The sequence below is a fragment of the Mytilus edulis genome, chromosome 5 (genome assembly GCF_963676685.1).
Source record: "Mytilus edulis chromosome 5, xbMytEdul2.2, whole genome shotgun sequence".
NCBI lineage: Eukaryota > Metazoa > Mollusca > Bivalvia > Mytilida > Mytilidae > Mytilus > Mytilus edulis.
Genome location: NC_092348.1, coordinates 89,896,530 through 89,910,636, shown reverse-complemented (window position 1 = coordinate 89,910,636; position 14,107 = coordinate 89,896,530). Strand labels below are relative to the sequence as shown.

Here is a 14,107-nt window from a genome sequence, read left to right as displayed (position 1 = left end):
ATTCCAAAACATTTTGAGCCATAGCGCCCCAAAGTCAATACTAACTATCCCTTCATGGTATGGAAACTTGTGGAATAATTTCAGAGAGATTCATACACTTAAACACAAGTTATTGTTTGAAAACTAAAACAATGCTCATTTTGAGCCCCCTTTTTTGCCCCTAATTACTTAACTATTGGGACCATAACCTCCAATCAATCAATCCAAACCTTCCTTTTGTGGTATTGAACCTTCTGGTAAAAATTTTATAGAGATCCATTCACTAAAACTAAAGTTATTGTCCGGAAACTAATACGACGCAAAAAAAAATTGCGGTCGTATAAAAAGACATTGAACCAACAGTTGTTTCAATGCTAACGAGTGCTATTCAAATTTTCCGTTGTCGAAGGAAGTGCTTGAATATTGAGTAAAATACACTAACAATGTAATGTTTATTCATTTCAATTTGTTTCAAAGATCTAGAAATGATACAAACCATGTATGTTTATAACCCTAGCTAAGTTCTCTCTGAGACAGAAATATTGTTTTTTTCGATAGAAACCCAATTCACTATATAAAAAAGGGGGGGGGGGTTGATTTTATACTATTCGTAAATTGAGTGATTTACGTTTTTTTATTGAACTTTAGAAAAAAAACAACTTAGATAACAAGCTTAAAGTACGATATTGATCAGCTTTGAGGATCAAAAATTCCTAAAAGTTTTGCCAAATACAGCTAAGGTAATCTATTCCTCAGGTAAAAAAGCCTATGTTTTTCAAAAATTCTAAGTTTTGTAAGCAGTTAATTTATAATCATAACCGTATGAATGATAACTCATGTCAACACAGAAGTGCTGACTACTGGGCTGGTGATACCCTCGGGGAATAAAAACTCCACCAGCAGTAGCATTGACCAAGTGGTTGTAAATTTACCCAATGAATGGTCGTTATGTCAAAGTGACCATCATAGGCAAAGAATTCCTCCAGTTGTCTGAAGTTACTGTGTTTGCACCTGAAACATCAGATAAATTTATATGCATTTAAACACAAATTACTAAGTATTCTTTTTATATTTTCTACATTATAAAAAAGGCTAGAAATGAAAAGTGATTAAACATATATATTTGGAAAATACAAATGGAGTATGTATACACCATTAACAATAAAACCAAAAAAAAATCATCTATAGGGGCAAAAATACTAAGAGAAAAACAGAAGACCAAATAAAGACTAGCTATAAGACTTTCAAACAGCAAACCAACGACACACAAAATAAAGCCATCGGCGAGTCACAAAATAGAGACCACAACTAAGAAGTCCGTAAACGAATCCCTAATTTTGTAAAAGTTAAGGTCACTGTTACTAAAAATAGAAATAATTCGTGAATTGTTTTTTTGAAGATGGTCCCTTTTTTTGTGTGTGTGTGTGTGTGTGTGTGTGTGTGGGGTTTTTTTTTATATGACCGTAATTGTGATTTTGTGCTATGGTAAATTTTTGTATTGTTGTCTTTCATTTTTGCTAATATACTTTATCTATATAGATGTAAGATATAAGCAGATGTGGTATATGCCTTTTTGTGTTTCTTTCAGTGATACGCATTTGATTGTTTTTATAGTGATTAAGATTATAACACAATTTTGACTGTTGTACCCCTATTTTGGACATTTTACCTAGTATGTCTTTGTTTTGTTCCCACATTGTTGTCAATATAGTGAAATTGTATGCGACTGTCAAACAAGTGAGAGGTTTAGCTAGGCCCTGTAAAACCAGGTTCAATACACCCTTTTCAACATAAGAAAATGCCTGTACCAGGCCTCAGACCACAATTAGTTCCCTTCATAGGAATATAGTTCCCAATTATGATATGGGGTATTTCATCCGAAATAATCTGTCTACTGTTTTCTTTGAAATGTTTAAAATATTTAAGTGGTCCTATCAGTTGCATATATATTGAAATAAGTAAAACATGCGGAGTTTTTTTTTTTTGAAAGTGAAAGTAGCGAATTGGTCAAAATCAAAGTAGGGTGGAAATTAGCCTTCGTCATTTATTCAAGATTCAAATCCTACCAAAGGCATGCTTATACGCCTCTCAAAAGAAAAAGCACTGATGGATTGTCATGGGACAAGCGTATTTTATAAAAATAATAATGGTCTATAAGCAGTTAAATTTATTTCATGTTTGAAATGGTGCAATTTTTTAAATTCAACTTGACTTTAACCAAAAAATTCATTGCAGCCAAGGGGAAAAATAATTATATTCTGCAGCTACCAAGTCAGGAATATGACCGTTGTTATCCATACGTTTGATGTGTTTGAGCTTTTGATTTTGCCATTTAACAATGGACTTTCCGTTTTGAATTTTCATTGGAAATCGGTATTTTTGTTATTCTACTTTTGAGTTTCCCTTGCTTGAATCTAAATTGAAAATACTTGCATAAGAAAAATGATCGTATCATTTGCAATAATGTTCAATATTCTTAGATCCATTGGTAAATCTTTAGTTTGTTAGTCGTAAAAAAATATCGATTTAAGTTTGCTTAAATAACGCCCAATGGAAAATGCGTATGCATGATCAGGAGTAGTATGGGGGAGGGGGTACATGATTAAGGCTGCTAAGACTATATTATGCCCGGTGTTAGTATAATTTCTAAGGATTTGTTTATTGGCGTGATTTTTTTTTTACATATAACAGGATGTAAAACTTTTGTCATTTAGGAGAAATCATCCATGTAGTGTTTTCCAGCAAACTCCTACAGATAGAATGAAATTCAAAACAGTGTGGCTGTGGCCATTGATTGACACATTAAATTCATCCATTGACTGGGACAATTTACGTGAACGTTTGTCTGTAACGACCACTGTTCACGACGTACCTACGATAGACATGTAAACTGTGGGGTTACCAAAGGTTTCTTAACGCCTTTAATTATAAAATAATTCAAAAAATTAATCAGGAATAACCTTTATGTTTTGATTTATATAATTGATATAAATCAAAACATCGTGTTATTTCTGATTAGTTTTTCGAATTACTTTATTAAGGTGTTGAGAACCTTTGGTGACCCCATAGTTTAGGTGTCTTTAAAAAGTACATAGTGAGCAGTAGTTGTTACATACAAACGTTCACTAAATTGTCCCAGTCAATGGATGAATTTAATGTGTCAATCAATGGCCACAGCCACACTGTTTTGAATTTCATTCTATTTAACTTTCAAGGTTTTAGAACACAATCATGCCAATGATATGCAAATTGTCCGGATTTTGTCGTTTTTTTAAATTTTTTGTGTAAAAAAAAAGTGCTTTCGTCTGATGTACAATTTATTTGGAGCAGGATCTGCTTACACTTCCGGGGCACCTGACATCACCCCCAGTGTTTGGTTGGGTTCGTGTTGCTAAGTTTAAGTTTTCTATGTCGTGTCTTATGTGCTTTTATTTGTCTGTTTGTCTTTCCATCAAACTTTTTCTTTTTTATCCATGGCATTGGGAGTTTTTCGATCTGTGAGTTTGACTTTCCCTCTGGTATCTTTCGCCACTATTTTATCGCACCAGTCTCACATTCATCAAGAACAATTGACTACTGTATATATTACACTTACCATGGACATTTTTCTGTTATTATATACACATTTTATTTTCCCTCATTACTTTGCAAAACTTGATTTATGAGGTTTGAAAGGAACAATAACTAAACCAATCAAATGCCCTACATTATCCAATAAATCATTACTAAAAGGGGTCATCCGATCTGTCTAACAGACAAAACCACTACAAGTTGTAGTTCATCACTGTTTGTTAAATCTAATGTTTGCAGAACCATGTATACATATATATTTGGCTACACCTGAATATACATGAAAATATTTGTTGCTGGACCTTAAACAATAGAAGCAATCAATCAGAATTGAACTAACAATTGAGGACATACTATTGAATGTTTATTCCTTATACCAACAACGACCATAGGTGTGTATCAACTGATGAAAGAAACCATGCAGCCTTAGACAGAAAAATATTTTTAAAATTGGAAGGAAACATCTGGAGAAAAAGTGATGTCAAAGTCTCAAGTCCTCCTTATGTTTTCCAAAAAATCAATCAGGGCAAAGTTTGTTTAAACGAACATTGTGATTATATATTTAACAAAGAGTTCCATCAATGGTAATATAACATTGGAGGAAATGAGTCAAGACATAAATGTCGATGCTTTAAAAAATATAAATTTCTTGCGTCCGAAGGTTTTTTCTTCTGGATTTACCTTCATCACGAACGCTCAAAGACGAATATTTAAAAGCCAAGTTTTATACGAAACGAAAAGTTCTAGAGCTATACGACCAAAAAAAGAAACCAAATGATAACTAAAGAACAACTGTGTCTGGGGGAGTTGAAACCGTAGTTGTATGCATGTGCCTGTGTATCAAGCCAGGAAACCTGTTTTTCCGTGATGCTGTGTTACATATTTGTTTTTCGTTCATTTTTGTACATTATTTAGGCTGTTAGTTTAATCGTTTGAAATGTTTTACCATGGAAGTATTATATTGACCTGTTTTACATTAGTGATTATGCTGACTATGCGATATGAGCTTTGTTCATTGTTGAAAGCCGTACGGTGACTTAACGTTGTTAATTTCTGTGTGATTTGGTCTCTTGTGGAGAGTTGTCTCATTGCTAATCATACCACATCTTCTTTATAGATTTCGCATCAATTCGAGATTTATAAACGGACAATTCAAAACGATGACAACATATAATTGTGAAACATTTACAATGAAATTCTATTAACAAACATTGCACAAAATTGAGTTAATACAATGTGTATTATATTTACCTTTCTGTTGATTTTTGGTAATATATATAGATCACGTACAAGAAAAAAATAATTTTAATTAGGTTTAAATCAATAAACCCATGAATAATTAATAATAAATTTGAAAATAAAATATCTCTCATATCACCAAATATGTATATATATATATCAATTTCTATCTTCATTAAAAGTTATCTATAAACTTAAATATATAATTCTAATTTATATGTATGTCCTTGGTATCTATATATAGCTCCCTGAACAGTTTATAATAGTTATAGATTTTAGGATTGTCCAATTAAACAACACATTTTGGTAACATAGCAGAAATATACAGATTAAGAACAAAATATCACAAATACCATAATTATTTTTTGCTAATTTTCGATTATATTATGCTTCTTATCATTTAAAAAAAATGTCTGCTTATTTGAATAAATATAATCTATAAGGTAATCAGGTAATCAGGTCATGATCAAAGCGTTATACCCACTTTCACACAACAAGAATATTTACTCTTAATGATTCAGAGCAATCCGGACAACAATAAGCAGAGTTCTTGTCATGGGGAGGCAAATGCTGTCAATGCTATGGAAAGAACATATTAACAACATAAAAGTTATACACTAATGAACATCAGCTGTAACAAAACGTCGACAAAAAGAGAAAGTTGTGCTGAGAAATATTCTCGTCGCCAACTGGGAATTTTTTAAGAAAAAAACTGCATTTTCTTACCCAAAGGTCGAACATAAATGTAAACGAATTAATTCGCGAGTGACACTAAAGCTTAACGACGGTAAACGGATGATTTTTGGGGAAGGTATAATAAGATCACTTTCTACTCTTTGGTATCAGAAAGTATAAGGCATCTATGAATCCAATACGATACAAATTTGTACTCTTAAATGTGCACTAAACAGTAGTCCGTCAGAATTGTATAATCATCTTTTATATTTTTATATCAAATTTGAAAAAAATGAAAACATATACAATATCGGTGATATATTTGCAATTAAATGGAGGAAAAGACTCTCTTGTATACGAATTTCTTGTACAGACTTAGTACATACAACATTTACTCGACTGATTGCCTAACGGCCACTTATGACTTTGGAATAGATATATTCACACGATGCCATGCGTTGCTCAATACTCCTCTTAAATTCCAAATCCCCTCTACACTATCCGGTTGAACATTATACGACAAGTCGGCAGCTTTACAGATTATTTCAACTTTCCCTTTATGGTTCTTTGGAATGGGAAGAGTTGCTTCCCAGAAAGTCCATGCAAATGTTTTGTACATTGGTTGTTTGGGTGGACTTAAGGTTGCTGAATCCCAAGTTTTACCACCATCAATGGATACATCTACTCTGACAATACCACGTCCACCACCACTCCAAGCATATCCTTTAACAGTTACTTCATCAGCGTCTGGTGCCAAGTCAGTACCCTCAATTGGCTCGCAAATAGCAGAGGTAACCGGAAGTTCCATGATAGCAGGCACGGATTTGAAATTGACATTATTCCAGTCAATGGATGAATGGAAACCTTTATAGTCATTTTGTTGCCAGTGACACATACTTTCTTCGTTGCTCAGTTTTATACTAGTCAGCCATTTAACTTGTCTGGCGCCAACGATCCCAGGAATGATAATACGGACTGGATACCCATGATCACGTGGGATCTCCTGACCATTCATTTCGTACGCCACGATGATGTCACGTTTGAGCAAACGTGCCAATTCTATTGGTATAGAAGCTTCATACGGAGAACCAGCGGGATCTTTATCCATTCCACAGAAAAGAATATGTTTTTGCGTTACTTGGTCAATATCTATACCAGCTTGTTTCAAAAGGTCATCAAGGCAAGGTCCAGACCATTCCGCATTACCAATAGCTGATGTTCCCCAGTTCAATCCCTTCACTGGTTTTATCTTAACCATTTCACTTCTTCGATTACCCGCGCACTGTAAGACAACTGCTGTAGATTTCTTATGAAACTTGCGCTTTAAATCGTCAAAACTAAAGGACGTAAACTTTCCCGGTCCTTGTACTGAAATGTCAAGCTTGTAAGATTTCAGATTTACATCTGGTACTGGAAGGTGATTCCGTATGTAGAACAAATCATTCGGTGTCAAAAAGTTATCCGTCAAAATAGCTGAAGGTGGTTCACCATTAAACGGTTTTGAAGAGGCTGGTATAATAGCTGGGTGTCTTTTGGGATCATTTGCGTACGGATCGTTTTTGTCAAATGCTTGCTCCTTTGGTTTTTCTGTAATATTTCCAATTCTAAGCTCCTCCAACATTTCAACGATTTCTCCTTGTTTGTGGACTCCATACATATTCCAATACGGTTCAATAGAGCCACCTGCTGCCAATAAAATCTTGGTTCCTCCCGGATGACTAGTGACGTAGTCAGTAATATCATAGACGCCATTTTTGTATGTTACCCAAATACGTTTTTCTTTAGTCTTGTGCTTCTCAACGTCAGATAAAGTATAAGTGGGCAGGCCTGGCTGTACTCCACCTCCAGGTTGAAGGCTACTTTTAGCCGAAGCTGCTTTGATCGCACCATTTCTTGATTTCCAATATAAAACAGAACCTGAAAATATAAAATTAGAAGTCCATTTATCAGTATATATATATAAAGGAAAATTAAAAAAAAAAATCTTAGATCTGATACTACTTCTCCAATCAAATTTTATATAAAAAAAAACATTATGATAGATGAGATCTCTGACGTCGACGACTAAGTGAGTTACGAGGGATTTGAATTTTAATCAGATTAAATCTTTTTATCAAAGAAATTCCCGATCAAAAAATTTTGACAAAGCTATTGATGTCTTAAAAAACTTGAATTCTAAAAGTTGACAACGTTGAAGGGATAGATTAATTCGTCATCTTTCGAAATCTTAATTCCACGGTGTATATTTTAAAATATTTTATTGAAGTGAAATTACCCGTAGCTGATCAAGCAAGGCGCCAATTTGACGTGTTATAGTTACCGCCTCTGTGTCGTTGGGTGTTAACAAATAAATTTCGAAACAAAAAATATAGTCCGCATGTGATCCAAATATTTGCGAATCGTTTCATCTGGAAGAAGTCGTTTCCTGAGAATCAGAAAGCAATCGTTTCCCAGAATGACACTGAAGGTAAACAATCTGAAAGGTAGCGTTTCCTTGTGATTGTTTTCAAAGAGCATGTATGAGGGGGATAGGACCTTTATCGGGACTCCGGGGTCGGGTGTTTTAAGCTCGGCACTTCGGGATTATTCGGGAATTCTCTTTTCGAATTTCGGGATGTCGGAATTTAAATTTATTTAAATTCGGGACATCAGGATGTCGTGTTTCTAATCCCGGGATTTCGGGATCAGGACCCCTTTGCCCCCTCCCCCTTCATGTATTGTTAGATTTAATGAATTCCGAAAAAACGGATGACTATTAATGAAAGGAAAATAAATAGAGGATTTGAAACCCGAGTTGACTTTAAATGTATTAATGAAGAGAATTCTTTAATGAAATACTAAGAATTGAAGTCCCCTCCCCCCCAAAAAAAACAAATAGTGATCGAGTATGTCTGGGTTAAACGTAACAAGCAGAATTTCTTCATAGGCGGATCCAGGGGGGGGGGCTGGGGGGCCCGGGCCCCCCTTTCGTAGGAAAAATTTGGTTGATTATATAGGGAATCACTGAAGCATGACTGAAGCGGGCCCCCCTTAGGTCAGTCAGATTATACTATGTTATATACTAGTATTTGCAACCTTTATATCTTTCAATAGTATATCATATATGTATACACTGACGGCAGAAAATATCCTATCAGTATGAAGCGCCAGAGGCCATGGCCAGTTTACAACTGCCGTACATGACTTAAACATGTATAAGCGCATGTCAGGGTTATTTTAAACCGATTTAAATTCATTTTTAGCTTTCGTGATTTAAAGTCGGCATGTCACATAACAATAACATAAGCTGTTTGAGCTTTTATAACCGACAATGTATTTACGCAAAACTAAAATGTTGATCTTAAATTCTTTAAAACATAAAACAATGATAAATATATATAAATAAGCAGTTAACAGCTAAATTCGGGGTTCTCCATTTGGTACATGTATGTATCTTGAAACGGTCCCTTTCACCTGAAATGACCCGTCAGTCAAAAAGTGTGACACAACAAAATATTGTGTTAAATCTTACCTGTCAGTCCAAAAATGGCTGCAAATACCATTTTATGCTGTATCCATTTAAAGTGTTCATCATGTTCGTGTTCAAAGCCACGTGTGTTTGTTGACGATGATGATGCGGATCTCTGACTCTGCGTAATGTCGATTTTTCGTTCTAATTTCAATGTTTCAACTGAACTGCCAAGTATAGGAAGTCTACTTAAACATGATCTATTCCCTTTTAAAGCATATAAATTAAATCTCCTAGTAGAAGCAGCTGCAATACTTGCTAAAATAGGCATGATCTGTACATGTATACGGTAAGCTATGTTGTAAACAAATAATTTAGGTCGCCGAGGCGTTTAACATGTTTAACCAGGGGTGGTCTCAAAGTAATAAAGTTCGATCAGAATAACTATTACTGTTAAAGATTAAAGTAATACGTTACATGATGATGATGTGTATGTAATAGAGAAAATAAAACATTAATGTGTAGAATAAGGATCAAATGATATCAAGATCCTTTTAATAATGCTAGAAATTGGGTAGACCTATCTTCAATCGATACTGATTGAATTCAGATTTGTGAAAATATGTGGGCAATTTATTCAAATCGATCGTTGTTCATTTTTGCTAACTTGCAAAATAATTCTGGACACAGAATTAGATAAATAAAATAAATAAGGTATGGGGTCATAAACATTTTGTCAAGACGGAATGTTTTATCTTGGGAATGTTTGTCTTCTAATCTCGTTTTAATCTATAAATATATAATACATGTACATACAGAAATATCCAAACGTTTTTGAAGCACAACAGACTACACCAGCAACCGGCAACACGTAACAGACTCAACACCCAACTCCTACGAAAAACTATCAACGATAATTGCACTGATCAAGATAGTATGACTAATTAGAGATATCAACAACAAAAAAATCGCTGACTAAGTGCGAATTTATATATATTATAATTGATAAAAGAAGTCTCGGGCCACCTTTACGAAAGATGTCAATGCCTTACACGACTTGACCTGTTGTAATGACAGTAACTCAACATTTAATTTAAACGCAAATCTGAACGTTTCCCCATTTGTATCTTACCTGGCCAGAATTGCTATTGAGACTAGTCTATATTCTTATTCCTTAGCGTCCGTCGTCCGTTAACTTTTAAGTAACACAAATGCAAATCGTCTGCTCCCTTAAAATAATCTTCCATTTGGAACCAAACTGGATCAACATAACCTCCTTGTCATCAAATATAAGGCCCCCTCTCATATAAGGTATTCAGCTAATTCAACTAGACGTACTTCTTCTAAACCATGTTAAGTAGGTAAAGAAAATATGATAAAAGCAAACAAATTTTCAAAATTTGACAGACCCCCCCCCCCCTTTCCTATATTTTCAGTGGTACGAGTGTGCCGCAAAACAGGGTCGCTTTTTCATGCCGTGATGGATAGTACAGGGTTCCTTTTTCATCCTCTGCTGGTGAGAACGGTCTTTTTTTAAAACAAAGTATTTGTCTAGAGAACAGGATCGCTTATTTAACTTTTCTAGATACAGTCTAGAACCAGGTTTTCAATTTCAATATTTCTGTTTAGAACAGGGTATGTTTTTTCAATGTTTCCTGGTAAGAACAGGGTATGATTTGGCAGGTGCTGTCGGCACAGTTATACCCGAAAGGATAGTCAGTAACCCTCTCCCCCCCCCCGGGGACAGAACCTCCCTCTACACAGGGGATAATGCCCTATAATTGAAGATTTTCATCATTATTTTAGTATTTGTTTAATATTTTGACAAAAACTTTTATTGACTTAGAGAAAAACCTGACACACAACACAAAATCAACAAAGTATGTCAAATTATTCATTGGGTCGTAAGTATGTGTCCTTTGGTGACAAATTTTACCATGTTTCAAGTCTTTTTCGTGTCAAATCATTAACGTTGGCACCAAGGTTTGTATGCTTACTAAAATAAGTGTATAAATTAAAAATACTTATAACATTGATCGGAAGTCGTAAGATTTGTCCACACAGGACTCATAAGTGAAACTCGACGACAGTCGTAAGCTTTGTCCACACAGGATTCATCAGTGAAGCTCGAATCAAAACTGTTAGAAGGCAAACAAAACAAGCAAAGACGTGAAATTTAATAAAAAAGAAAGGAAAATATAATCGCATCTGCAAACCGAGTCCTGTTGGTTAACCAGTATATACATTGAATTCAATTTAATTCAATATATAAAGGAGGGTAGTAATGCCCCTTACCGTCAGGCGTCAAACGGCCATTTTCGGCAACCGTTAGCGTCAAATTGATTAAAATTCTACCGTGATTCGTCAAAATATCCTTGTCGTGATTCGTCAGAGGTCTCAAATAATTATCGTTACCGTTATTTTTAGGAAAAAAAATAACGTGATAAGTCAAAATCATTCGATTTTTTTATCGTCTAAAAGAAAGTGTATATTTTATTGTCATGCACCAACAAATACCGTTAACGTCATTTGGCAAGCAATTTTTACCGTTAATCGGCATGAAGGTACGGCCATTACTACCCTCATAAAGACGTTGCAAGACAGTCTCAGTCGATTTCTTAGATAATTTCCTTAGTTCCTACCTTGTGGTTTGTAAGTATTTCCTCAACTTTATATTAAATGCATCTCTTAAACTAGATAGACGTTTTTCTTATGTGCTACATTTTCTTTTGAAATCTGGTTCTATGTTATCAAAAATAACTAAAGTCTATATTGGAAAGAGTAAATAAATATTTGTAAGATTGATGTCGTTTTAACTATCGTTTTAATTGATTGTCGATAACTGTTTTCCTTCTTGCGACATATATCCTCTACTAAATGACACATCCCCTCTACTCAAAACAATATAGAAATATATAATCAGTTATCTTTTATATAAAATGTTCACAAATGAAGGGTCAAAAGTTTAACTGCAATAATCTTAATTTTTAATCCAGTAGTAAAATTATGTATGTAGGATGCTTACCGGCTATTCACGTTTTTTTGTCTTTGATTTTATTCAGCGAAAATCAACATCGCGAAAAGGTGGGATGGTAAAAACGTTATATTTAAAAGTTTTGTTCTTTTCGGATGGTTTTTGGATGAGGAATTGGGTGGAAAGAACTTTTGGATTCATCATGATCATTGTCTTTAAAATAAACAATGATATATTATAACGCCAGTAAGAACATATGAACATACGAAACAAACTGGCTAGATTTATAAGGCTAAGTTTCACAATTTTTAAGGTACTCTCATTAAAAAAACCTTTTTCCTGTTTTGGCGATATCTCATTGGGGTCAGTTAGACAGAAACATCGTGGCCCAATAAGATGTATAAGACATCTAGTAAGAGGCCTTTGTTAGTCTTGTGTTATTTTCAATTTTAGTTTCTTGTGTATAATTTGGAGTTTAGTATGGCGTTCATTATCACTGAACTAGTATATATATTTGTTTAGGGGGTAGCTGAAGGATGCCTTCGGATGCGCCCTGCGGGAATTTTTCGCTGCATTGAAGACCTATTGGTGACCTTCTGCTGTTGTCTGTTCTATGGTCGTTTTTTGTCTCTTTGACACATTCCCCATTTCCATTCTCAATTTTATTCTTCTGTTCTGTCATTTTTTTTATTCATCGTGTTCTCGATACATCCATTGTTTGCTGAATTTTCTATTTTCCCTAGAATATTTTCTTAGTTCTGAAAGAAAATGTTGATTTCTCTTCTCCATGATTCATCCTTGCTAACTACATGTGTGCCCCCCGTAAGCGTTGAACTGATTCAAATGCTCAAAATTGATTGATAACATATTAATGTTTTCAACGGTTTAAACCAGGTTGAATTTTGGATCCGTTTTAAAATGGTTCGACCTCGAGCATCACTGAAGAGACACTAGTTTTCGAAATGCGCATCTGGTGCATTCAAAAATGTAAAAAAGAGATATCATCATCATACAAAGGCAGTAACTTCTACATATATATATATATATATGGTATCGATGGAAAATTATGCCTTGTTGGTCTTTGCTGATTATTTTTACTTTTATCAAGTTTTCGATTTCTTAACATAGTTTTCAAGATAATTTGCTAATTTGCAACAACAGCAACGTTGGTAAAAGAATCTACATTGGAGTAAGGCCAGTAACCCCTAGACGTCTGCCAGTATTGGTTGAAATAGACAGTATGCTGAACATTTTGCCCCGTCAGATTTTCTAGTGATAAAATTGTTTTCAAAACAAAAAGACACATGCAATAGTTGCATTTTATCCCCTATGTTCTATTTTTAGCCCTGGTGGCCATGTTGGTTGAGCGAAAAATTCAGTCAGGCACATATTTCACCAGATATAACAAATGATGACTGTTGCCAAATTTGATTCAATTCCGCCCAAGTGTTCAGAGATTTTTTTGTTAAAGGGCAATCTCGACGACGCCAGACGAATAACGCAATGGGATGACAATAATCCAGACTTGCCCTATCAGTAAGTGAGTTAAAAAGACATCTTTCCGTGACATAAACTTTACAAGCATGTAATAGGGACGTTTGCCGACAAAATTAGATATTTAACAGAAGGATTTTAATCTATTTTGGGCCACATTTTATTTTCTAAGGCAGCAACCATTTGAAAAAAATTGAAAGAAAAAAATTGTTTTCAACTTGTCGCGAAAAAAATACATTGCAGAATAATATACTTTTCAAGTTCAAAATTACAACTCTGATTTGAAGCGAATTTTCGAGGCTTTTGTTATCGCTGGTTATCTTTATAAAAATAATGAGATGTAGTAGGAATGCCAGTGAGACAACTGATTTTCTTAACTCACCAAAATTATACAGGCAAATTTTGTTCACGAGTGAATTTCACCTGGATCACATTTTCGCTGACTGACCTAAAGGGGGGCCCGCTTCAGTCATGCTTCAATGATTCCCTATATAATCAACCAAATTTTTCCCACGAAAGGGGGGCCCCGGGCCCCCAGGCCCCCCCCTGGATCCGACTATGTAACGATACCTTATGTTTATAGTCAAAATCCTATACAAGACAAGTTTTAAGAGAGCTCGAGTACTTCCGAATTCAGGCAGACACGCTTTTTTAAGAAGCTTAAAGTTTGCTGACCATTTAAAGCGTTTAAAAGATGAAGTTATAAGTACTTTCTCGCGGGGTTTTTC

General features: G+C 34.6%; 1 protein-coding gene across 1 annotated transcript; it reads right to left on the bottom strand.

The window, feature by feature from the left end:
* Nucleotides 1-4,733: 4,733 nt before the first annotated feature.
* LOC139524774 (sulfite oxidase-like) lies at nt 4,734-9,307 on the bottom strand. The gene is made up of 2 exons (XM_071319844.1): nt 8,975-9,307; nt 4,734-7,380 (listed from the first exon to the last, which is right to left on the bottom strand). The coding sequence occupies exons 1-2, from the start codon at nt 9,240-9,242 to the stop codon at nt 5,882-5,884; spliced, it is 1,767 nt and encodes a 588-aa protein (XP_071175945.1). The 5' UTR covers nt 9,243-9,307; the 3' UTR covers nt 4,734-5,881.
* Nucleotides 9,308-14,107: the final 4,800 nt, after the last annotated feature.